Consider the following 26,841-nt stretch of genomic DNA (forward strand, 5'->3'; position numbering starts at 1 on the left):
GTTCTTTATGTATTTATATAAATTGTAATTATCCAATCTTATATTTTTTTAATATACTGATTGCAATAAAGATTATTGAAGTTGAAAAATAATAAAAGTAACATTTTATTTTAGGTACACTTCCAATTTGCTCTGATTGCTCAGAAACAAAGTGTACAACAGACGTTGATTGTGTGTGGCTAGGTGATTATGATACATGCTGTGTGAATATGTATCAAGGTGATCAAGTCTGTGGTGTTCCAATGAGAACTTTAAATTCTAGTAAGCTCCAACATTGTATATCATAAAACTTTGAATGAAGCCCATGGGCTTCTTTTTTTATTGCTCTGGAGTGGAGTTTCCTTTCAAGATGGGCTTCTTTTTCGAGGTTACTTTTGCAAACGGAAGAGGAGGCTTCTTTTTTTCTTTTCTTTTGTGAATTGCTACTAAAATAATAAGATAAGAGACATCTGCCAAGTTTAAATATTTATGATCAAACGATTTTTAAACATATGTATGATATAAACTCGATCATACATTATATCTGGCATTAAATCGCCTTGTTTCTTTGATATTCAAATTGTCTATCTAAAAAAGAAGCTCATATTATCTTGAAAAGAAGCCCGATGGGCTTCTTTTCGAGATTAGATTTTTAGACCAAAGAGGGGGCTTCTTTTTGAGTTGGGCTTCTTTTCAAGGTTTTTATTTACAAGAAGTTTCATATTACAATAAGGATAAATAATAATAGTATTAACATTGTTAAATAATTAACAGGTAAATTAGTTTGATTACATTTCGCCTGGAAAATCGTCGCGAGCGAAAGTAAACAAAGATTTCAAACCACGAGTACACATTATGCATGATGCTAATTAGGATTGTTTACAACTTGTCACGGTTGAGAAGGTATTTTCACACAGATCGCGAGGAAGTTTTATGATTATGCATACAGAGTAACTAAACAAACGCGTTTCATTATGGGATATGTTTTGATCGAAAACTTTGACTGGAAGTCAAAGTTATTTTTTTAGCAAAAAAACGTCTGTATTTCAGTTAAATGATTTTTTTTTCAACAAATTTTTGGTGATAGTTAATAACTATTATGATACTTCAAAATGACCCACCTTTTTTCGAAATCTGTTATTTTTTATTTTTTTTGGAATTGGTCAAAGGGACAATATATCTTTAATATTACTTTGATATGGCCACTTTAAATTTAGATTATTTTGACCTTCATTTTTTTGTGTTTCAAGCGACAATACATCTTTAAAGATGTAAAAAACATGAACAAATTAGATTTTGAATAGGCCATTTTGTAGGTTTAATAAAGTTGATCACTTCTCCAGAAAAAAAAATTAATGTTTTCACTTATAAAAAGTGTATTTGCTTATTTTTTTATAAATAAGAAATTAATCAAAAAATGAACTTTGTTGGTAATGTTTTTTTTTTCAAATTGTTTTCTAATACAAGATTTGACACCTATAATTTTTAATTTTTCCTAAAAAGCACAAAAACCGGTAAAAAAGTAATGAAAGTAGTAACATATAGGCAACAAAATATAGATTACACTGTTTTGACTTTTTTTATATTTATTTTTTTTTAGCATCCTATTGCAACGATTGTACGTCAATAAATCAAGAGTTTAAGTGTTGTACAACAATTTGATGATTTTATATACACTATTTTTTATAAATGTAATATAAGTATATTTGGTATCTGAGTCTCAAATTATTAACGCAATATTATTAGTTCATTGTGCGCATGCTCCCCACCTTGAAACAGATCCAGACAATGACCGACGAAACATCGATTATCTCACCTAGGTTGGTTGGTGGTTGGCGCGAATCGAAAGATCCCTTTTTTGAATTGAATTAAAGCTTTAAACTTTCTTTTTGCGAGATAAAAACAGTAGACAAATAGATATCCTTTTATATACAGTGTACGTTGTCTCCTTTTAAAAATATGTTTATGATAATAGTTCTTTATGTATTTATATAAATTGTAATTATCCAATCTTATATTTTTTTAATATACTGATTGCAATAAAGATTATTGAAGTTGAAAAATAATAAAAGTAACATTTTATTTTAGGTACACTTCCAATTTGCTCTGATTGCTCAGAAACAAAGTGTACAACAGACGTTGATTGTGTGTGGCTAGGTGATTATGATACATGCTGTGTGAATATGTATCAAGGTGATCAAGTCTGTGGTGTTCCAATGAGAACTTTAAATTCTGGTAAGCTCCAACATTGTATATCATAAAACTTTGAATGAAGCCGATGGGCTTCTTTTTTTTATTACTCTGGAGTGGAGTTTCCTTTCAAGATGGGCTTCTTTTTCGAGGTTACTTTTGCAAACGGAAGAGGAGGCTTCTTTTTTTCTTTTCTTTTGTAAATTGCTACTAAAATGATAAGATAAGAGACATCTGCCAAGTTTAAATATTTATGATCAAACGATTTTTAAACGTATGTATGATATAAACTCGATCATACATTATATCTGGCATTAAATCGCCTTGTTTCTTTGATATTCAAATTGTCTATCTAAAAAAGAAGCTCATATTATCTTGATTCTTTTCGAGAGGGGGATTCTTTTTGAGGTGGGCTTCATTTCAAGGTTTTTATTTACAAGAAGTTTCATATTACAATAAGGATAAATAATAATAGTATTAACATTGTTAAATGTTACAGTTCTTTACGCTGCCAAATTCCATAGGTCACACATTATACTTTTTGATACCACCTGTATTTTTCAAATAGACTACAGGTATTTCAAGAGGTTTCCAAGCGACATGGGCCCATGGTTTCCTCTTGGGCTTTTTGCCAAATGTTTTATAAATAAATTAATATTTATTATATATTTTCATTGATAGGGTTGAATGACATATGTAGAACACCAGATAAATTCACCATCACATACTTACTATGTAAAACTGATGCCAACTGTAAACAGGGTACGTTTTGCTGTTTCGGTGCTGGTATCCCGTATTGTGTTAAGCCAAAGAGTAAAGCGTTACTGTTCGGTAAGATCTTATGTTAAATTATTGTCATAATTGCTATTATTTTCCCATTTTTATCTTTTTGGTATTCTGTCTTTAGTTAAATTTCAATTTCTACTTTATTTTTTCTTACTGTTTGTCTGTTGCACAAAAATAGATGTCTTATGAATTGAATATTGTTTGATTATAATCACATGCTCAAGTATGATGTGATTACTGCCATCTCAAAGGGTTTAGGCCTGGACCTGGCCTCTTGTTAAAAGAATAGTCATCACTGATTATGATATAGTGGAGCAAAACTTTTTACTTTTGTTATTTTTCAGATTCAAACCCTATGTGTCCTCCAAATTATTTCCCCAACTACTTTACCGAAATTCCATGTTCAGTCAACAATATTTGTCCCAATGGTATGATATGCTGTCTGGATTCTAAAGATAGTCGGATCTGTGCTTATCCAAAAACCAAGTCTTTAATATCTGGTAAGTTTTCAAATTATTTTATTATTGTTTTATATATTGTTTGAAGGTTTGCATGGCGAAATCAAATGTTGATATAAAGTTTGCGGTACACCATGTATATTAGTTCTGAAAAGATCTGTTGAGTTTCTCGACGTTTCGATCAATGCTTTGACCGTCCTCAGGAGTGCAGTGGCGCGGTATGCAGTGGCGGCATTGCAGTGGCGGCATTGTAGTGGCGGCATTGCAGCATTGCAGTGGCGGCATTGCAGTGGCAGCATTGCAGTGGCGGCATTACAGTGGTGGCATTGTAGTGGCAGCATTGCAGTGGCGGCATCGCAGTGGCGGCATTGCAGTGGCGGCATCGCAGTGGTGACATTGCAGTGGCGTCATTGCAGTTGTGTCATTGCAGTGGCGGCATCGAAGTGGCGGCATCGCAGTGGCCGCATCGCAGTGGCGCCATCGCAGTGGCGGCATTACAGTGTGGTGTATTCATCCTTGCAAAATGAGAATAGGAAGCCTACCATCATTAAAATCTTTGTACAGAATTGTTATTGGGATTGTTAAATTAGTCAAACTTTGACTCGCTTCTTTACTCGCACAAAATGGTTGTTACTGAAACTGTTATCATACGCCACGAATATATTACTTCCAGAGTGCTATAAAATGGGCGATGCTGTGGATTATCGAGGCTCAGTCAATACAACCATCTCCGGTAAAGCGTGCCAGTATTGGACCTCGCAGATACCTCATAAGCATGCACGGACAACGGTAAAATATCCTGACAAAGGTTTGGGAGATCACAACCTCTGCCGTAACCCTGATGGAGAGGTTTCTGCTTGGTGTTACACAACAGATCCGACTACGAGGTACGAAATGTGTGACATTGGCAATCCGGGAGAAAACTGCGGAACACCAGGTAGGAGTTTTTAAGTGTGTTGTATAGTTATTAATTTTAAATTATTTATAAATAAATTACTTAATTATGAAAATCAACATTGTTATGCTTCTTTAAATGATTTAAATTACTTGTATTGTGTTGTAGTTTTTAAACCCAGTTTGAGTAAAAATTAAAATATCAAATACCGTAAGTAATATTTGTACCCACATGTATTCAATAATTTTTCATTTATTCCAGAACTTAATTCCATGTGTCCTGAGAGCAACAATCACGTGTTTTTCACAAATATTGCTTGCTCCTCTGACAATGAGTGTGAGGAAGATCTTTTATGCTGTTTTAGAGAATCTGTTGGCCAAGTCTGTGCTTTCTCAAAAACAAAGAACTTAGTTACAGGTAATTAAGTTTAGTGTACATATCCTGCTCTGAGTATGCTGTAAGGTCAATATAAAGAACACTTTCTCATGAAGAAAACCAGAAAAATATCTTTAACACTACAGCTAACCTCTATTAAAGGGACACGATGTTGGCCCTAAAGGTGTCCCCTGAATATGGGTTGATGCTGCAGAACTGCGCATACATTATTTAAATTTTTTAAGCATGACTAGAGATACCAAATTATTTTCTAGTATACATAATGACATATATTATGCAATCATTAGTTTCACAAAAATTGTTTAGGTTTTTTTGGATTTTTTTTCAGAGTTAAATTCTTTGTGTCCTTTAAGTTCATTTCCTGGTTATTTCACAAACATTGCCTGCGGAACGGATGATGATTGCCCCAGTGATCTGTTATGTTGTCATGGTGATAATGTAGGCCAGGCATGTGCATTTTCAAAGACCAAGTCTTTAATATCTGGTGAGTTTCTGTTGTCGGCCTAATTTCAAATCATTTATTATGACATAATGAATTTCATTTGTATATGTGAACAGCAAGGATGCGTGCTGTGCCACACTTAAAGAGTTCAGAGCCATCTCTGCTACACAAGGCATTATTCCCCACCTTCCCCCTCCCCCAACTTTTTCTGCATCTATCATCCCTTTATGATAATCAAAATCTACCGTTTTCAGAATCCCTTTGTGATATACTTTACCCAAAATCTACTTTTCAGAATCCCTTTGTGATATACTTTACCCAAAATCTACTTTTCAGAATCCCTTTGTGATATACTTTACCCAAAATCTACTTTTCAGAATGTTACAAAATAGAGAATGCCGTAGATTATCGAGGTGCAGCCAATACAACCATCTCTGGTAAAGCTTGTCAATCCTGGACCTCGCAGACACCTCATAAACATACAAGACGGCAAGACAGGTATCCAGACTCTGGTGTAGGAGATCACAACCTCTGCCGTAACCCTGATAAGGAGTCTTCTGCCTGGTGCTACACAACCGATCCAAAGACAAGATGGGAGGTGTGTGATATTGGAAGACCTGGACAAAATTGCGGATTAGGTAAGAACAATGAACACAGTTAGTTGTACTTTTTAACTTGTTTCGCACTCATTGCTTTGCGGACAATGAATGAGGAAGATCACCTATGTTGTTTAAAGCTCTGTCTACACAAACTTTATGTGACAAAACAATGTGATGTGCCCATATTGACACGATGATGTCATATCACTACTGTATTTGGGCATATCACTACCATATTTGGGCACATCACACTTTTTTTTGTCAAACTAGTTTGATGTGTATACAGAACGTAGACAGTCCATGTGGGTACCAAACTAAGGAACCTTCTGCATATCCAAGAAATGTTATTAAGCATGTTTTTGTTGTAAATGACCAAATAAATCTTGTACATTCGTGTAACAGGTTCGTACTACTAGCGTCGTAGCTTTATCGCGTAGTATTTTCCGGAGCTGCAGCACTGGCACAAACACAATAAAATCATCCACAGAGACAGTTCTTGGTTTGGAAAAGTTAAATTCTTTTATTGAAGCTAGTAACCAGTCGGAAGGAGATATAACAAAAACAGTGTTACTATATTTAAAATAACATATCAGTGATCGATCGATCGTATCATTAACGACAGTATAGGCTACTTTTGCGTTGTGTCTAGTATATTCAATCAAATAACTAATCAACTATATTAACTTAAAACAATTCTAAAATTAAGAGAGATAAAAATATAGATGCTTACCTAGTAACCAGTCAGAAGGAGATGAAAACCTTCACTTTGGGCTAGGCACTAGTAAGTGTCATCCATTCCCAGTTGGGTACTATGACAATTTTTAACCGATGGTATATACATTTACCATAACGTTATTTCGTAGTTTACAGACCGATTGTATTGTAACTTGAGTCATACACATGTAATTATCAATTTAAATTCGGTTATACAAAAAAAGAAACTATTAAAAATGCAAATCAATTAACAAAATCCCTTGTCCATTTATGAACTGACCCATACTGAAACATACACTAAATATTCATGACCATTTTCCCGCCACTTGGATGAGGTGACTCATCTATTTATAGCATGGTCACTTATCATTCTAGCTTTTACTTTAATGGGTCCCACAAGGTTTCTCAGATTCAAGTCAGATTCAGCAGATAAATCATTCAAGTATTTGGGTATAAGCATACCTGTTACCCTGTTACATTCGTATATACAGGATGTATTAGAATTTGTTTTCTTCATTTCCAGAACTTAATTCCATGTGTCCTAAGAGCAACAAACACATGTTTTTCACAAATATTCCTTGTTCCTCTGACAATGAATGTGAGGACGATCTTTTATGCTGTTTTAGAGAATCTGCTGGCCAAGTCTGTGCTTTCTCAAAAACAAAGGAAATAAAATCTGGTATGTGTTAAATTTAAATATATATGTTTTATTGTTCTTTATGAAAACTGAGAATGGACAAGGTTTATACAAATCTTACATGATAGTTAACAATAAATATATTTATTTTAAAAATTACTAATATTCTTGTTTCAATTTTAATTAACATCATTTTCATAAAAATCATCATTACTTCTTTTAATACTTTTACTCAAATTTTAGCGGGTATTAGGAAGCTTTCACATTGCGATGACTGATGACTATCTCATGTTAGTTCATTGTGCACATGCAGATATATTGGAATGTGTGTCCTTGCCCCCCAACCCCCACCACAGGCAACGACAAGACATAATTATTTATGATATTTTTGTATATATAGTTTGAATGTTTTGCTTACTTTTTATATTTTTATATTTACTGTATATGGAGAAATCTGAAATAAAATAATAATAATAATAATAGAGATATGTAGGTTGGTCGTTGGTTGTCACAAATTAAAAGCTTTGTATTTTTACCAATCATAATCTTCATTTTCATTGTTGATATAATCATAATCATTTTTATTACTACTTTATTATTTTTAAAATTCAGTATCGTAATCTTAATTTATATAGTCACAATGAAAGCAAACGCTCTGAAAAAAATCCAACTAGAATTAGTTGTTTGCGATGCTCATTCAACCTTAAGCTCTGTCTACACTATCAAACAATGACCAAAAATGTGATGTGCCCATATACGGACATGATGATGTCATATATCACTATCATATTTGGACATATCACTACCATATTTGGGCACATAACACATTTTTGTCAAACTAGTTTGATAGTATAGACAGAGCTTTATTTAAAAAAATCAAGTTGTTTTTGTTTATGCAATTGCGGCGAAAATTCTTATTTTTATTTCAGAGCCTATAGTAATTGCTTGATGGCTTGATGAGTTTTCCTAAGTCATTTAATTGTCATACATTAAGCATGTCTCTTTTTTTTTTTCATTTTTCAATAAACATCTTTAATAAAAATTAACGCATGTTTTAGAGTGGCACTCTGAGAAATATCCAGAGTGCTTTAGAATGGCAGATGCTGTAGATTACCGAGGCTCAGTCAATACAACTGAAACCGGTAAAGCGTGCCAACCTTGGACCTCACAGACACCTCATGGTCATACAAGAACGTCAGTAAACTACCCTGATATGGGTTTGGGAGATCACAACCTATGCCGTAACCCTGATAGAGAGCCGTTTGCTTGGTGTTACACGGCAGATCCAACGTCAAGGTGGGAAGTTTGTGATATTGGAAAACCTGGAGAAAATTGTGGAGGGACAGGTATGATTGTGAGAAGTGCTTAATCATCTCATTATGCTTCTCTGTTTTCATTACATTTTTTTGTTATTTTGTGAATGTCTAGAATTTGAAATTATTAATAACTTTTAATTAATTACAATTTATTGTCATAGTCATCACTATTGTATATTTTCACAAACATTTTCAAAAATTGTTATAGATTGTATTCTATTTTTGTCTTTATTTTTCACATTATTATTAAATCTTATCATTGTTTAATTATTTTTATCATTTAATTTTATCGTATTATTTTTTTATTAATAAATTCAATTTGCTGTAGTTTTAATGGTTACTCAATGTGCACTTTTCCATTCCTACTTACATATGCTAAATCTTTAATATCTGGTAAGTTTCATTGATTTTGGATTATTTTGTGAAAAGCACAAGTGAAAGATAGAAATTGGAAAAATACACTCTTTTGAATAAATGTGCTTGCCCTCCAATCCCAAGGTATGGTGTTCAATCCTGACCTAGGGCCAGGGTTGTAACTCACCACTCTTTCAACTCCCCTCGCTAACTATCAAATGAGTTTATAAGCACAATAAATTTAATTATTCAAATAGTTTATCTATCCTGTAATTGGTGAGTTACTCGCTGTTGGATGCGTATGAAATAAGAAAAGTATACACGATTTTTTAAATAATTAAATAAATAAATAAAGATCCTGACAGAATCAAGAGGTTATATGCATGATAATGCATATAACCTAATTATTCAGATAGTATATCAATCCTGTAATTGGTGAGTTACTCGCTGTTGGATGCGTATGAAATAAGAAAAATATATATACGATTTAAAAAATAATTAAATAAATAAATGAAAAAAATGTTTTTTTCCCTCAGAGAATAATCCTACTCTTCTACCTGGCTTTCACTTGTCAGGATATGAATGCAATACAGTGCATGACTGTATAAACATCTTTGGTCCCAATGCAATTTGCTGTAATTCCAATGGTCACCTAGTATGCGCTGAACCTACATATGCTAAATCTTTAATATCTGGTAAGTTTCATTGATTTTGGATTATTTTGTGAAAAGCACAAGAGTGGAGGGTGCAATGATGCTATATATGTAATCAAGCAGATCCAGGAAATTGCATATCGCTCAAATCGCAATTAACTCTATACATGCTTCATTGATTTAACAGCAGCATTCGACCATGTGAATCGTAATCTTCTTTTCCTAAGCGTTCGTAATACTAGGTTTCACTTAAACCAGAGTCTACTACTATGATTGACATAATACAATCACTGTACAGCTCAACGAAAGCTGACGACGATCCGATAAGTTTGAAACATCTTCTGGTGTGCGACAGGGTGGTATTGAGAGTACCAGCATGTTTAACCAATATTTTGATTACGTTATTAGAGTGTTCAAACAACGCTGTAAAGATGCTAGTTTGGATGGATGGCCTAATGATACAATACCTAATTCCTATTGAAGCTACAAATCGTGCTCAAAGATGTAAAGCACCGTCAAGGGGCATCTGTATGACGACTTTGAAAGTGGCTATGCTGACGACTTTGCTGTAAGCTCCTGGTCACAAGAAGAACTGCAAACCATTGTGAACATCTTGAATGAAGTTGGTCGGGAATTTGGTCTAAGAATTAGTGCCCCAAAAACAGAAACCATTATATGGAACTGGAAAGAGGAAGTTGAAGAATACCTAAGATGCATCATACAAATTGGCGGCGTACACATTAACAAAGTAACACACTTTAGATACCTTGGTGTATGGGCTACCTACAATGATGTTCATATTGGAGATCAAGAAGAAAAATACAGAATCAATTCAGCCAAAGGAGCATTTGCAGAGAATAGGGCATTGCTTACCAACAGAACAATCCACCAACAAACAAGAATGATGTTTCTTAATGGTCTAGTTAGGAGTAGACTCACCTATGGTTGCCATGCTTGGAGGGCAACAGGAAGTGAAATGTCCAAACTTAGCACAACATACAAAACCTTCCTAAGAAGAATGCTAGTGAATGGCTTTCAAAGGGTCTGCCCACCAAACCATGTTGACATATCCTCAGATGAAGCAACAGATGAAAACTATATAGACTGGCGTTACATAATTGATAATGACTATCTCTACAAAATTACTGGCTGTCAACTGCTAGAAGAATATGTCTACAAGCAACAATTCAACTGGATCGGACATGTAATTAGAAAAGAAAATGAAGATCCTACAAAAATTCTTACTTTTCACACAAAATAAACGAAGAGGTCGGAAGATACCATCAGTACTTGATAGAGTTGTACAACAAAGTCAACTTACTAGATGCAACTTCATTGGAGCCTGCTTCAACAGAAATTTATAATTCCCAGCAATGTTTTAACTGTATATATGAACTGTTTTATAAGTTGTTTTGTGACTGTGCAATTTGGTAGTAGTCACTCTCGTACAGTACATTTAAAAGTAACACACCCAAATGCCAACTTTAAGTCAATGGCTACCAGATGTCTCTGTGAGACGGTTATTTGAACCAGTACCAGTACCAGTACAAGTAAAAGATAGAAATTGGAAAAATACACTCTTTTGAATAAATGTGCTTGCGTTGCTTTTTTTTTTATATATTTAAGGACCCCATTGGAATTAAGTTGATTTTTCTCTCGACTTTATGGGCTACTAGTAGGCATGTTAAGGAGCATATCTTAGGCAAATCCTTCAAATTGTGATAACATTTTGAAACTTTGCACAGTTTATTCATTAGGGTGTCAAAAATATGAAATGGAAGGGTTGCACAAAATTTGGTCAGGGGAAAGCCGCCATTTTGGATTTCAAAATGGCGGACCTCAAATTTTCACTTGTCAGGTATATCTCTGCTAAAGAGGCACCTAGAGTTCTGATTTTACATGCAAAATATATGGTAGTGGGGTCACCAAACATATTGGTATAATTAACATTTGATTGCATGGCGGCCATGTTGGATTTCAAAATGGCGGACTTCAAATGTTCACTTTTCAGGTATATCTCTGCTAAAAAGGCACCTAGAATTCTGATTTTATGTGCAAATTATAATTATGGTAATGGGGTCACCAAACATATTTGTATAACTAACATTTTGATTGCATGGTGGCCATGTTGGATTTCAAAATGGCGGACCCCAATAACTTTCCAGGTATATCTCTGCTAAAAAGGTACACAGTGCTCTGATTTTAGGTGCAAATTATATGGTAATGGGTCACCAAATATATTGCTATTTAACTAACACTTTGATTACATGGCGGCCATTTTGAATTTCAAAATGGCAAGCTCAGAATATTTCAGTACGGCCGGTACCTACAGTTATAATTTTAGGTACAAAGTATAATATGGTATTGAGGTCAACAAACATATTGGTATAACGTCTTTGATTGCATGGCGGCCATTTTGAATGTAGCTCAAACCTGGTAACCACACAGCTCTGTACATCATAAATCACTCTTTCTGCATTTACAGTGTCCAAGTCCAAGATCACAGTCGGTGTGTCACAGCGATTTGTGACATCTGAAAGTTCCGGCAATGAACTCCAAACTGGACTAAATTTGTTGCCGTCCTTCCTCCATCCCCAGTTTGCTGGGTCCTGTTCAACCCTGAATGCATCTAGACAGTTGTACCACTTTCTGGCTTGTAGAAAAGACCGTTTCACATGTTCTCTTAATGCCGCAGATGTTGGGGGGATATTTTCAATAGTCTGTAGTAAAAAGATATCGTCTTGCATCATTTACCTTCTTTCTACATAGTTACAACAAACTGTTCTAGATAATCTGTGTCACTAACATCCCCTACAGACAATGACATCGTCTCAAATTCCTTTCCTTGAACAGATGAAGTTGTATCAGAACTGCTAAAGGAATGAAAGAACAAGTAAGCGGCTGATGCTTGTGATCCAAGAGAAGTAATCTTGTGTATTGAGATATACTTCAAGTGCTTCCCCACTCCAAACTCGATCCAAAGCTTGTGGATGCCAGGTATTCTGTGGAAAGTTGACAATGAAATAACAACAACATCACTGTCTACAGTCTTGACAAGAATGCGCGGACAAATTTTAGCGACATGAACAAACATACGTTCATCTGCCTCTTCTATGTTACATGGCATCAGCGGTTTTATATTTACAGACTGGTTTGTTACAGCTCTGTCTCGCTCTCAGAGACCCTACAAACATTCCGTGATTTGTGTCAATGTTCTCTACTACTCTGATTTGTTGTCGTCATATCTCAAATATGTGGTCCAATTGTTGGGCATGCTCCTACTGGCTTTGACGCCCCTCCTTAAACCAGAGCCGCGGTTTGAACGCGTACTAGCGCGTACTAGACTTTAAATCGTCGTTAAAGTATCTATCGAAAACCAAATCTGGTCACGTCACTGATCGAAGTTGATGGTCTATATATGGTTGTACGACAAAATGAAGCACCATTAGTTGCTGCCAAGGTGTTAGATGGACCAGCAATAATCAATATGCTCAGGCCCAATGATTCGAAGACATTCATTGAGTATATATCAAGTGTCATACAACCATCAACTTCGATCAGTGACACGACTAGATTTGTTTTTCGATAGATACTTTAACGACAGTTTAAAGGCTGGTACGCGTTCAAACCGCGTCTCTGGTGTAAGGAGGGTCGTTAAAGCCAGCAGGAGCTTGCCCAACAATTGGACCACATTTTAGCTGTAACAAACCAGTAAATATACAATCGCTGATGCCATGTAACATAGAAGAGGCAGATGAACGTATGTTTGTTCACGTTAAACTTGCCGCTGAAATTTTCCACGCATTGTCAAGACTGTACACAGTGATGTTGTTGTCAGCTTTCCACAGAATACCTGGCATCCACGAGCTTCGGATCGAGTTTGGAGTGGGGAAGCACTTGAAGTACATCCCAATACACGAGATTGCTTCTTCTCTTGGATCACAAGCATCAGCCGCTTACTTGTTCTTTCATACCATTAGCGGTTGTGATAGAACTTCATCTGTTTAAGGAAAAGGTAAAGCTACATTTAACGAGACTTTGAAAAAGATGCCATGTATGACTCCAGTTTTTGAGAGGATGTCATTGTCTGTAGGGCATGTTAGTGAAACAGACACAGATTATCTAGAACAGTTTGTTGTAACTATGTCTACTGCAGAACATTTAATGATGCAAGACGATATCTTTTTACAACAAGAGAAAGACTATTGAAAATATCCCCCAACATCTGCAGCATTAAGAGAACTTGTGAAACGGAAGCCAGGAAGTGGTACGACTGTCTAGATGCATTCAGGGTTGAACAGGACCCAGCGAACTGGGGATAGAGGAAGGACGGCAACAAATTTAGTCCAGCTTGGAGTTCATTGCCGGAACTTTCAGATGTCACAAAGGTTTTAATTCGCTGTAGACACACCGACTGTGATCTTGGATGCTGTAAATGCAGAAAGAGTGATTTACGATGTACAGAGCTGTGTGGTTGCCAGGGAAAATGTGATCTACAATAAGTGTCCGTGTTAAATGCATGTAATTATGAACATAAACAAATAGTGTAAAGCCAGTACGGGTTGAGCTACATTCAAAATGGCCGCCATGCAATCAAAGACGTTATACCAATATGTTTGTTGACCTCAATACTATATTATACTTTGTACCTAAAATTATAACTGTAGGTACCGTACTGAAACATTTTGAGTTCGCCATTTTGAAATTCAAAATGGCCGCCATGCAATAAAAATGTCAGTTAAATACCAATATGTTTGGTTACCCATTACCATATAATTGGCACCTAAAATCAGAACTCTGTGTACCTTTTTAGCAGAGATACCTGAAAAGTGAAAATTTGAAGTCCGCCATTTTGAAATCCAAAATGGCCGCCATGCAATCAAAATGTTAGTTATACCAATATGTTTGGTGACCCCATTTACATATAATTTGCACCTAAAATCAGAACTCTAGGTGCCTTTTTAGCAGAGATATGCCTGAAAAATGAAAATTTGAAATCCGCCATTTTGAAATCCAACATGGCCGCCATGGAATCAAAATGTTAGTTATACCAGTATGTTTGGTGACCCCACTACCATATAATTTGCACCTAAAATCAGAACTCTAGGTGCCTCTTTAGCAGAAATATACCTAAAAAGTGAAAATTTGAAGTCCGCCATTTTGAAATCCAAAATGGCCGCCATGCAATTAAAATGTTAGTTATACCAATATGTTTGGTGACCCCATTACCATATAATTTGCACCTAAATTCAGAACTCTAGGTGCCTATTTAGCAGAGATATACCTGAAAAGTGAACAATTTGGGTCCGCCATTTTGAAATCCAAAATGGCGGCTTTCCCCTGACCAAATTTTGTGCAACCCTTCCATTTCATATTTTTGACACCCTAATGAATAACTGTGCAAAGTTTCAGAATGTTATCACAATTTGAAGGATTGGGTCACTTAACAGGCCTACTATACCATTGGTTTATTATTTAATGTATTTTCTTGTAAATTATTTGTATTCATATTGTCTTGTAGTCTTATGTTGAAACCGAATAAAATCAGTTCAAATTTATAAATTAATGAAATATTAAATTGCAATCTATTTTCCCTCAGCGACTCGTGTTTGTCCAGTGTACCAGTGTAACTTTTTAAAGCATATTTTTACTTTTTAATTTTTGTAATCCTCATTGTTTTTCATGTTTTTGTTCTAATAATAGTAAACAAATAAAATAAAACATATAGTAGTATATGAAGTATAGCGTCTTCACCCATGTTCTGCTTTGATAGAGACTAACATTGACATTATTTTATTTTTTTAAAGAAAAACCAAAATCAATAGTAGATAAAACATTGTCCGATTTACGACCTGATCAAATCATCCCAGAGGCGGAAGACAGAATACGATTTTGTGTCCCTAGTGCCTGCGAATACAAGAAATGCCAACGTATGGTCAATGAGTTGATTTATAATCTAATTCCACGTCAAGATTGGAGATGTATACAGGCTGAGTCAAGAGAACACTGTGCATACTTGTAAGCCCCATTCAGTGATTTTATTGATTAATAGATAAATTGATTGATTGATAATTTATTTATTAATAGATAAATTGATTGATATATAATTTATTGATTAATAGATAAATTGAGTGATTGATAATTTATTGATTAATAGATAAATTGATTGATATACAATTTATTGATTAATAGATAAATTGATTGATATACAATTTATTGATTAATAGATAAATTTAGTGATTGATAATTTACCTCATAATTGTTTTGGCTATTATTGAACTTTTTTTTTAGTTAAGTTATTTCAATTGATTTTTCAAATAAAGTCATTGATTGATAGATATATTGATTAAGACACTTTTGATTGTAGATAATTTACATTGATTGATAATAATATTTCATTCTATTTATTTCATTAAAGTATGGAAGCCCGATCGGGCCACAAGTTAACTATATTTTAAAAGCTGTTATCTGGCGGCCGCCACTTAATTATCTGGTGGCCGCCACTTAATTATCTGGCGGCCAGATAACAGCTTTTAAAATATAATTAACTTGTGGCCCGAACGGGCTTCCGTATCAAAGCATTAAAAAGATACAACAAAACAATGAGTGATAGATACATTTATTTAAAGACATATGCAGTACAGTTGTACAATTATAAATACAATGTTGAATCAATTGATAATAATAATTATTTATTTGTCTGTGTGTATTAGGGTTTCTAAAAGATTTGCTGATGTAGCTGTTGCCCGTGTAGATGGCATTTATACCGCTATCAAAAAGTACAAATTGAAACCAATTGCGTACGAGGCACCTGTCATCAAGGTATAGTCAGCTTATATTAAGTTTTGTTTTTTTTAGAAAATTCTGTTAGAGTATAGGTAGTGCCTAATTTTAACCTAACCTTTTATTATTTAAATCACAGATCTCACCTTAAATATATATTGTCCCTCTAAACATAAAAAATAAATGTTTTTAACTTTTTTAATGTCACATAATAGTTGTTTCTTGCTACTTTTAAATCTTCACTCTGGGAAACATATTATAAAACCAATTTTTTACCTTTACTATTGTAACTAAATAGTTTACATTTTTTTAAAGTATTGTATATATGTTATTATTATATTATGTTGTCACTGAACCATTGAAAGTGTTAAATAAAAAAGAAATAAATAAATATTGTACTCTTTTCACATAATCATTAAACCATTTTTTCCAATCCTTTGCATCAAATACATGCAAATGTCAAAATCTTGAAAAAACGTCTAAACACAGAAGCATTTCCTGTTTTGTTTCTAAACAATATAGATGGATACCAGCGCTATTTAAGTTTGATTGATTGAGATGCATAGAGGCTTATCCATAATCTTGTGCTTCTTATATCTTGACAGGGTTCATCGGAATCTGAGGCATTGAATGTATGGGAAAGTATCACTCTTGCCATAACTAAAAGAGATAATTCAGACATCAGCAGATGGTCTGATCTTCGTGGAAAGAAGTCTTGCCATGCCGGCATCAAAGAGATATTCAGCTTCAAAGCACCAGTCTGCAGTCTGATCCAAAAGGACATCATTCCACGGAATGGAGATTATGTTGAAAGTGCTAGTCAGTATTTCTCAGGAAGCTGTGTTCCTGGTAAAACACTTTGTTTGCTATCTTTTTTGCAAATGGATATAAGATTTTTGTTTTAATTTAATCCGCATAGGATAGGACACACACACACCCATGCTTTCTACAGTATGAGATGTGGTACGATAAAGATGTGGCACTTTTTGACCAAAGAGAAAAGTTTATGGGAATATATTCAAAAACTGACCTAAAAACCTAAGCACTTCTTTTAGCCTTTTCAACAATAGTCATGGATTTTTTCAAAATCACTAAAATTAGGAACTTTTTAAATTATTATTGTGCTCTAATATTTCTTGCAATGACATAATTTAGTCACTCTAAAACCCTGTCTACACTATTAAAATAATCTGATGAAGTGTGATGTGACATCATCATGTCCATGTATGAGCACATCACATTTTTATATTGTATAGACAGAACTTTAAACTTTTTTTTTATTTCAGTTAACTAATTCTATTTATTGATTATCTGTACAGTATCCATGTAAAGCTCTGTCTATACTATATGTCAAACTTTATGTGACAAAATCATATATACAATATGGGCATATCACACTTTTTTATCAAAATAGTTTGATAGTGTAAACAGAGGTTAATTTGTATTAATAGGTATTCTTGATGAGAAATATAATGTTCAATCTACCTACCCACTGAAACTCTGTGATGTTTGCGCTAAAAACAACGGACTTTGCGGCATTTCTGATAGATACGCAGGCATTGAGGGCTCTCTTCAATGTATCGATGAGTCAAAGGGACAGGTCACGTTCATTGACAACAAATCTTTGGAGAAGATTATTGCTGATGGCGGTAAGACATGTTCAGAAATAGTCAAAAGAAAGGGTTACTAAGAAGATTATTTCTCAACAGAAAGTCTTTTAAATGTAAATTAAAGGCTTAAGATCATAATAATAAGATTCTGCACTCACTCTATACAATAAAAACAGTTAATATAGACCTTATGCAGGTAAATTAAACAATAGTGTAATACAAATAAAACTATAAATAACATGAAATAAAAGTTGTACTGTATCCCACACAGAATCTCCTTTTAAAACTTTCAAATATATGTCATAACACTAACATTGACGTCTACTCAAAAGTGTTACTAATGTTGCTCCTGTATTCGGGTCGCCATCTTTGTGAGAGTCACTTATAACAGCGTTGATGATCATGCACAAACATTTCTTAAATTTACATGAGTCTATTGTTTCAATTCAACAATCTAATTTGCATACATTTTAATATACAGGTGCAAGCAAATACAAGGTGGTCTGTGAAGGAGAATCTATTGACCTTGAGAATGACGCCAACTCGTGGAAGACCAACAAAGCTTGTCACCTTGCTGTGACCCCTAGACCCACGGTGATGGTCAGCCCTCACAAAACCGCGGACTATATTAGTACTGTTATGGACCTTTTGGCCAAGGCATCTAAAGTAAGTTTGTAGTGTGATTAAATTTACTGCATGTATAGTAGTAAGGTTTGCTGTATACACAGATTTAGTAAACAGATGACAAAATGCTAAAACACATCTTGTGTTGAAACAGACAAAGTACTGTACAGATGTTTAGTTTACACTTCTTAATCTTAGTTTGACAAAAAAAAATGTGATGGGTGCCCATATATGGACACGATGATGTCATATCACTACTATATTTGGCACATCACACTTTTTTTGTTAGACCGAACTTAAGACAAAATAATATGCAAAATAAAGATGGTTAAAATAACTATATCCAAATAAAAATATGTTATGTATTAGTAATATTTTTGGTGCCAACAGAATTATGGCAAGAAGTCTGTGAGCAGCTTTAAACTGTTTGAGTCTCTCAGCTACAAATGTCAAATCAGTGAAGGCGTCTACGAAAAAGATGTTATCTTCAGAGACGCTGAAGCGCAGGAGATACGTGAATTTGTGCCCATTGGTGATAAACCTTTTGCCGCAGATTACATCCAAGAGTATTCAAGCTGCATGAAAATGGTTCCTCAACCTAGGGCTAAGTTCTGTGTTGTTACTCGGGCCGCCTTTGACAAGTGCTTAAAGATTAAAGAAAACTTTGACAAAACGGAATTGGTAAGAAAAAAAATTTTTTTTAAGATCACACAGACAAAATAGATAAGATAAAATGCTTGGATTGGACCAAATTCTGAATTTTTGTGGGGAATTCTGTTTTTCAGAACACGCATACCCTTAGGGCCAAAGTATTTCTCCAATTAAAACGATTGGCCAGAGTTTTAAAACATATATTGCCCTTTGTTAGGTGTTTCCAAAAGGAGGGATTCTACTGTAACAATTCTTAATAATAATGTTGGGTTATGGATGATACAGTAAGGAGCGAACACTGCAGAGCACTGGCTATATATTTTTGGTATTGCTTTTTGTGTGTTTATAGGTTAATACAGTAGCATGGGGATGTGTGTTGAAGCCGTCCAAAATGGAGTGTATGCGAGCTGTACAGGAGGGATCTGCAGATCTTCTATCAACCGACGCCACTGAAACATTCATTGCGGGTCGTGAGTTCAAACTTCAACCAATCCTCAGCCAGTATTTTGATACCCTTACTACTGTAAGTTCAGTTTGTTGGTTTTATACAGATATGTGTTTACTATGGCAGAACACATATAATTTAGAAACGAAATTTGGCGTTGATAATAATTTGCTGTGCATGCTTGGCATCCAATTAGGTGTAAAATAAAATAGAGGTTCAATTTGACTGGCACTGAACCTTCTTAGAGCTATTTGTCTTACTGACCATGCAACAACATAAATCTTCAAAAGAGTACCTTTCATTACCATCATGCAATTGCTTTAATATAGTCATCTGGATAAATAATAGTAGTATTAATATTAATTGAAAATTTTATTTTAGGATATTTACCCAGGCATCACCAAGAATGCATTTAATGATACTACCTACACGTACACCATTGGTATCATGAAGAAAGATCGGTTTTACGATTTATATGGTGCTGATACCCGTGAAATCACCAGTCTACGTGATTTGAACACTTGCCATGCTGGCATGAAAAAAGTGAGTTCGGTAAACTAATATAGTCGTTTCATATTCTGAAGTATTAAATCAACATTTTTATTTGATGTGTAAAGCTCTGTCTACACTATCAAACTAATTTGACCAAAAAAAAGTGTGATGTGTGCAAATGGTATTGATATATGTCATATATGGGCACATCACATTTTTTTGTCACATCAAGTTTGAGAGTGTAGATAGTGCCTAAGGCTTACAAATAGTCTTGTTTTTATATGGAGTTTTTGTTTTATATTTCAGTTGTCATCCTTCCACCATCCTATTGGCTGGCTCTTGGCCAATGGAACTGTTCCACGTATCGGTTCAATTTTTGAGTCCGTCAAAAGATACTTTGGCCGTTCTTGCCTTCCAGGTAAACAAAGAAAAAATATATTTGAAACTATTTATTTTTTTATATTTGTTTGTGATCTTTTCTAATTCATAGAGTTAAGCTCAGTCTACATTATCAAACTATTAACAAAAAGTGTGATGACATTTTTTTGTGACGTAAAGTTTATAGTGTAGACAGAGCTTTATTTGTCTCGCACAATACTAAACCATAACTTTGTATAGTCGGAACAGGCTTTAAGATCATTTTTTTTTTTTTTTACAAGGATCTGACCCGGCCATATGGAGAATGGATGCTGATTTGCTAATGGGCCATGAAATTAACTGGGGATTCAGGAGCCTAAACTTCTACAACTTTACTGGTTTTGATTGGTTCATTTGGAACTCACCAGCCACCTGGAATTATTACAACTGGAACAAATATACTCCAGCGTAAGAATAAGCATCTAAAATTCTCATCAATAGTAGAACATCATGTCTGTAGTCATGAGGGTTAGAGTATTTAAAAGGCCCCCCTCCCTCCCCACTTTAGCAGTGGAAGTAACGGTATATAAGGCTTGCCTAGCTTGTGATGATTAAATAGCCTTCTTCGGCAATGGCAATGAAATAGATATTGCTTGCCTACAAAATTTTAGAATAATGGGTGATTATATTTGTACTTGTTTTTGAGGTCACATGTCACTTGAAGAATGATTCAGAATTGCTGGGGTTTGGAAACTAGTGAGCGTTTTAGCCTATAAATTGTAAAATAAAGTGTTGAACTTTATCTACTAAAGTTTTATATTCCATCCAGCAATGTATTTTTCTAAATTTAGAGGAGAGGAAAGGTTTGGTGTGTGGTTGTTGATATGTAGGTTAATATCCCGGTTAATATGCTGTGGACAGAGTTTTAAATGTGTTATTGGCTAATAATCATTTTTATAAACATTCTGCAGTTGTAGCTTTGTAAATGTATTTTCTGTTTTCTTATACAACAGCACTCTGAAATCATTGCTGGAGTTAGTTGATGAAGAAGTGGGAATTTCAAGAGTTGAACACGGTGAACATGAGGACATTGATTGGGATATGCTGGAAGATATCCTCAATTACCCAGATGGTCTCATGGTAGGTGCCTTTAGCTATTTCTGCTGGCGAAGTGCTCAATTAAAGCAAACTCATTTATGGTGTTCTAGTATTTTAAATACTGTATAAGTAATAATGCTCCACATCTATTTTCAACTGGAGATTGAATATTATTTGTATATAACCATTATAATGTTCTTGTTGTAGTCACCAGAATTGGACGATCCTCCTATCAACATGTTCAATTCCAAGAGAAAAGAGTGAGTAGAATCATATTATTCACTTACAGAATTTAGCGGTAATATTGGAATTCAAGATTCTGGATTCAATTCCTGTCAGATGTCAAGATTTTTTTCTCATGATAAAAAGACTTTGTTTGTGTACAGGGTTCATGGCTATGGCTATCATTGACAATTTGCTAAATTAAGAATAAACTCCTAAACCTAAAATTAATTAACAATTATTTCATTTTTGATTATACACTAATTATGAAATTACTTTATCATTTAATGATCAATTAGATATTATATAAATAAATTGCCAACGTTTGTTGTTTGAGAAGAAAGTATTACCGTAAGATCAATTTGTTCTTTTCAGAAGCGACAAACAAATAAGGAGGAAGATATTGTCATATGCGCTTCAAACACGCACAGAGAGAATGGAAAAATTAGGAGAGATCATGCAATTACTTCACAACATTCCAACTCTACAAGACATCCGCACGGACGATGAGGATTGGCTCAGCCATCCAGCTGTTCAGGTAAAATGGTTTTCTGTCTTTTTTCTCTTTTTTTCTTTCCTCTTGTGTTCTACTCTCCTTTTTCCTTGCCTGTTTTTACTTACCTTCTTTCTGCTTTTTTTCTTCCCTTTACTGGTGCTCTATTTTCCTTCTTCCTTTGCTTGTGTTTCTGCTTCATTTTCCCCTAAGCTTGTGCTTATTTCTTTTTAATTTTTGATTAAGCTCGACGTGTGTAAATAACATGTCTATTTTAGCCTGTCACCTCAGGTTCTTTCAGCTTCTGTCGAAATTCAGCTCTATTCGTATTTTATTTCTAAATCATATTGTCATTTTGTCTATTCAATGTAATCCTAGCATAAAAATATATATATAAAATTAATTTATATTTATTTACTAGAGTTACCTCCAGATATACTTCCCAAGCATGGTCGGTTTTACCAGCGAAATATTTGAAGATGCAGAAATACGTAAACGTGAATTCAATCGATATAATAACCCAATCTGGCTGTCTTCAGGCTATGCTGATTTTGTTAACACCATGCAGGTAACTGAAAAATATTGTAACATCTGTTTTTAATAAAAAAATAAACCATATTATGATTATAATAATTGTAGCTACATAATATAATTATAATAAATAAAAGATGCTTGTTAGTTATTATATAATATTAAGTTATATATGGTGCCCTAACCAAGAACAATACATACACTACTTAAGTCTTATATTAGGATGATGATATACTGTAAGATAGATTTGAGCAAAAGTAATACATTGTCTAAACGAACACTGTGAAACATAGTTACAATAATTCAGCATAGTCTAGCTCACAATCGATATATAATCCCATAAATTGATTGTGTAATAAAATGCCTCTGACGGGACAAGAACGTATGTAAAAAAAAGTTTATGATACATTGTATCAGTGATCACCTACAATATGCTGTCAACTGGTTGTTTTGAGTAAAAACCCCTGAGATCTTAAAAGGTTGTGGCATCTGTTCTTTTACAGCATTTCCTCAATTTGGCTAATTAAACTATATACAACAACATTCATTTTATTTCCTTAGTCCTACCAGAAAGATATGTGCAGTAGCTGCATTGGATATGGAGACAAGAAATGCCAAGAGACAACTGCTGAACCATATTATGATTATGCTGGTGCTCTTGCTTGTCTGGAAGAGAAAGGTGGTGACATCTCTTTCTTTGAAGCTCAAGAATTCCAGAAGCTCCTGAACGCCGATAGTTCTAAACGACCAGAAGAATACATTCTTGTTTGCCCAACTGGTGCGATTAGGTTGTACGAGAAGGATGTCAGCGTTGTTGAGCAATGTAACTTTGGCAGAGTTCCTTATCCTGCTGTTGTGACTGGTCAGGAAAGAACTGGTAGGTTCTTCTTGAATTCTTTGAACTCATCAGTCAATATAACTACAGGTATACAGTAAACTGTAGTTGCTTTGGTACAATCCTCTTCAAAGGACACTCCTGCTATAAGAACAAGGTCTAGTTTAACACAATGGTCAACCTCTATTTAAGGATTATTAAGGGAACACTTTAATTGGTCCCTAAGGTGTCCTGTTAGATTATATACTGTAATGCTATGTCCAGAAACCCACAGTGTTTTGTAGACCTTTGCCGTTTTCTTGCATTGTTGGTCCTGAAGTTGTCCCGTTAATAGGTGATCTACGTATTTGTATCATTCCCGTTCTTTAAGTGTTCAGGGCCTCATGCATGTCAGCCTCCGCTGTTTTGAGTCACCCTCATTAAACAAAGTTTAATCAAATAAAAAAATAACATTTTTTTTTAAATATGCTCAGAAACCCAAAGAAACCTTTTATTAAGAAGAATGGTAAAATTAAAGGAGTATTTTATTTACAGGCACATGGAGATGGGAAGTAACCAAAGCTATACTGGAGGCTCAAAAGACCTTTGGCGTTGTCCAGCATCGTGAACAACAGCATGAAGCTCAATTTACCATATTTGGCGTGAACAGCGTGTTTGATGTAGCCACCACTGAAGTGAAACCAATCGATATCTTAGACCAGATCTATGAAGTGTACATCGGTCAGAACCTTCTCCGTTCCATGGAAGCCATCATCAAGCCATCTAACTGTATGTGGAATCACTAATAATTGTTTTCAGTTATAAGAAAATTGTAGTTGGTGGTTAACATGCCTGCCTTCCCAAGATTCAGGGTTGTAACGCGCAACTCTACTGCAACGAGACTTTGTTTAGAAATACAGTAAATTATAAAATAGTTTATCCATCCTATAGTGAGTTCTTACTCAATTTAGCGTGAGCTGAGAAAACAGTAAAAACTGAGTTATAGATTCCTCAATGTTCTTTAATTGGAGTGTCAAGGTCTTATAAGTTTGACCACCTATTATCAGATCCTCCAGTAAAAAATTCTTAGAACAATATTGTGTTTTTCTTGTATTTAGTGGATTGGTGGAAAGAAGATGCACACAAGTGTTACGGTGAGACGTACTCCAGCGTCATCGTCGAGCGTCAAGGAGGCTGTAACGCTGTCATCAAAGATTTAATATGTATTGGTGCCCCACCAGCTAAAGTCCTCTCTGTAGGACGTTCTGGTGTTAAGAAAGCAGTAACCACAGAAATGTGCAGGTATATTTAATTTTTAAAATTTTTCCAAATTATTATTAACCTTTTGATCACCAATCGAAACTTTAGTCAAACTCCTAAATAGATAGATAATTGAAATGAATTTTGGAATAATGCTTGATTAATTAATTTTGAATGGTGCATATTTTTGTAGCTTTTCATTGAAATTGTTATTTTTCAACTAATTTTTCAAAATATATATAATAATATATACCCACAGCATTGTCATTTTTTCAGTAATTTGCCTTTGGATTTATATAATAATATATATCTATATATAGTCTTTATTTTTTATCCCAATTGTATTTTTGTACGTTCAACGTTTTCAACTTATGGACTGCTTGTTTATACCGTAATAAACAAATTATAAAAAAACCTTGCTTGTCACAAATAACACTAAAACACAAAAAAATTAAAAAAATTGGAACAAAATATCAAAATGTTAAGAAGATAAGAATACAAATAAGCATGATCAATAAAATATAAAAATAGTAAAACTACTGACAGTAGTGAAAATGGTTCCTCTGCATATTCTTCAATTTTTATATATAAAGCACTTAAAAACTATTGTATAGGCACTATAAAAGACAATTAAATATCATACTTAAAATTCACTCCAGATTGTCTCGCTCTAAGTTCTTAGTATTTATATGATGTTTTTATTGTGTTGACAGCCGTCCGACCAAACACATCAAGAAACCAGCAGAGTTCACCTGCGAAGATGGAGAGGGTTATACCAAGTATGTCGATGTGGCTGTCAACTGTGAATGTGTGCCGTGTGAAGATGTGACATACACGCTGGAATGGACAAAAGACAGTTATTGGAAGTCTGATGCCAAGACGTATCAGAGGAACAGAGGAACAACCAAAGAGACGGATTACAACCTCTGGGGTACGTGGTTCTTGTTGATTATGTCTGATTGGTCAATAGTGGCACTGTTGCTTGGTGATAATAATAAAATAGCAATAAAATCTATGATAGGTTTTTATTGGGCATTTAAAAAAAAATAAAACATTCTCAATAACTGGCCTATGAGTCAATTTTTGCAAAGTAAAAATAAACTGGTTTACTCACCTGCTGTTAAGACCAACTCCTGCCCTTTATAATCTTTTTGCTATTTTTTAACAATTAAATATTGATGATCTTTTTTTATTCTTTACAGGAAACAGACTGGAGGGAAGATCAATTTAATTCAGTATCGCCAAGCTACTGCAAATTTGAATCATTCTTCAAATATATTTAGCACTTAAATATTGCTTATTAGTGTAAATTGTTTCTTTTGCGCTTTATTTTGTTGCTTTTAATGAATTTAATGAAAGCCCATCTGAAATCGTCACAAACTACAAATCACTGTTTGAATTAAAAATGATTAAAATTACATAAAAATACACTCCCCTGTTAAAGTAAGTTATTTTTTATATTTATTTTGCTGCATTTAAAAAATTTGTATTCCTATTATTTACTTATTTTTTTAAATAATGTGTTTACTGTAAAAACGAAACACTATATTATAATTACGGGAGATAAAACCCTAAAGCTTCTGTTTAAATAAATACATGTAATGTTATAGTTATGTTGCTGCATTTAATGAATGCTTATTTCTGTTTGTTAATTTATTATGCTTAGATTTTGTTTGCAAGCGATAATTTATTTTTTGCTTATTGAAATATTTCATAGTATTTCTGAAATGAATAAAGGATTACTTTGCACTAATGATATTGATTATTGTTTATTTTCTTGTGTCAAATACTAAGTGAAACTAGAGATTACTATGTTCATATATGAAGAAGAAAAGAAAGAAATGTATGAAAAACAGTATTAAAAGTTTAGGGTTTATATCATAGTAGATTTCATTTTTCCCACTATTAAATAAAAGAAAACAAATCGATTTAAAAATCAAAGACCTATTTTTTTTTTAAAGATTGAGAAATGTAACTTAGTGTAGGTCAGTGACTCTAGTGACTAATAACTTGACTTATTACATAATAGTTATTTTGAGTAG

At 34.0% G+C, this 26,841-nt stretch overlaps 1 protein-coding gene across 1 annotated transcript in view; it reads left to right on the forward strand.

Moving 5' to 3' along the window:
- Positions 1-3,330: 3,330 nt before the first annotated feature.
- The window catches only part of LOC140047757 (uncharacterized), a 40,966-nt gene continuing 17,455 nt past the window's right edge, over positions 3,331-26,841 (forward strand). The window contains exons 1-27 of the mRNA XM_072092792.1: positions 3,331-3,455; positions 4,087-4,350; positions 4,570-4,725; positions 5,033-5,188; positions 5,524-5,784; positions 6,983-7,138; positions 8,155-8,442; positions 9,303-9,461; positions 15,227-15,437; positions 16,133-16,241; positions 16,808-17,051; positions 17,654-17,851; positions 18,294-18,478; positions 18,827-19,117; positions 19,437-19,610; positions 19,914-20,075; positions 20,331-20,442; positions 20,684-20,849; positions 21,395-21,521; positions 21,687-21,739; positions 22,077-22,239; positions 22,616-22,762; positions 23,287-23,602; positions 24,095-24,328; positions 24,658-24,841; positions 25,513-25,761; positions 26,002-26,050. Coding sequence (XP_071948893.1) covers positions 3,386-3,455; positions 4,087-4,350; positions 4,570-4,725; positions 5,033-5,188; positions 5,524-5,784; positions 6,983-7,138; positions 8,155-8,442; positions 9,303-9,461; positions 15,227-15,437; positions 16,133-16,241; positions 16,808-17,051; positions 17,654-17,851; positions 18,294-18,478; positions 18,827-19,117; positions 19,437-19,610; positions 19,914-20,075; positions 20,331-20,442; positions 20,684-20,849; positions 21,395-21,521; positions 21,687-21,739; positions 22,077-22,239; positions 22,616-22,762; positions 23,287-23,602; positions 24,095-24,328; positions 24,658-24,841; positions 25,513-25,761; positions 26,002-26,050 — 4,884 coding nt within the window. The 5' untranslated portion in view covers positions 3,331-3,385. The remainder of the gene's footprint in view (positions 3,456-4,086; positions 4,351-4,569; positions 4,726-5,032; positions 5,189-5,523; positions 5,785-6,982; positions 7,139-8,154; positions 8,443-9,302; positions 9,462-15,226; positions 15,438-16,132; positions 16,242-16,807; positions 17,052-17,653; positions 17,852-18,293; positions 18,479-18,826; positions 19,118-19,436; positions 19,611-19,913; positions 20,076-20,330; positions 20,443-20,683; positions 20,850-21,394; positions 21,522-21,686; positions 21,740-22,076; positions 22,240-22,615; positions 22,763-23,286; positions 23,603-24,094; positions 24,329-24,657; positions 24,842-25,512; positions 25,762-26,001; positions 26,051-26,841) is intronic.

This window comes from Antedon mediterranea, chromosome 4 (assembly GCF_964355755.1).
Source record: "Antedon mediterranea chromosome 4, ecAntMedi1.1, whole genome shotgun sequence".
NCBI classification, from domain to species: Eukaryota; Metazoa; Echinodermata; class Crinoidea; order Comatulida; family Antedonidae; genus Antedon; species Antedon mediterranea.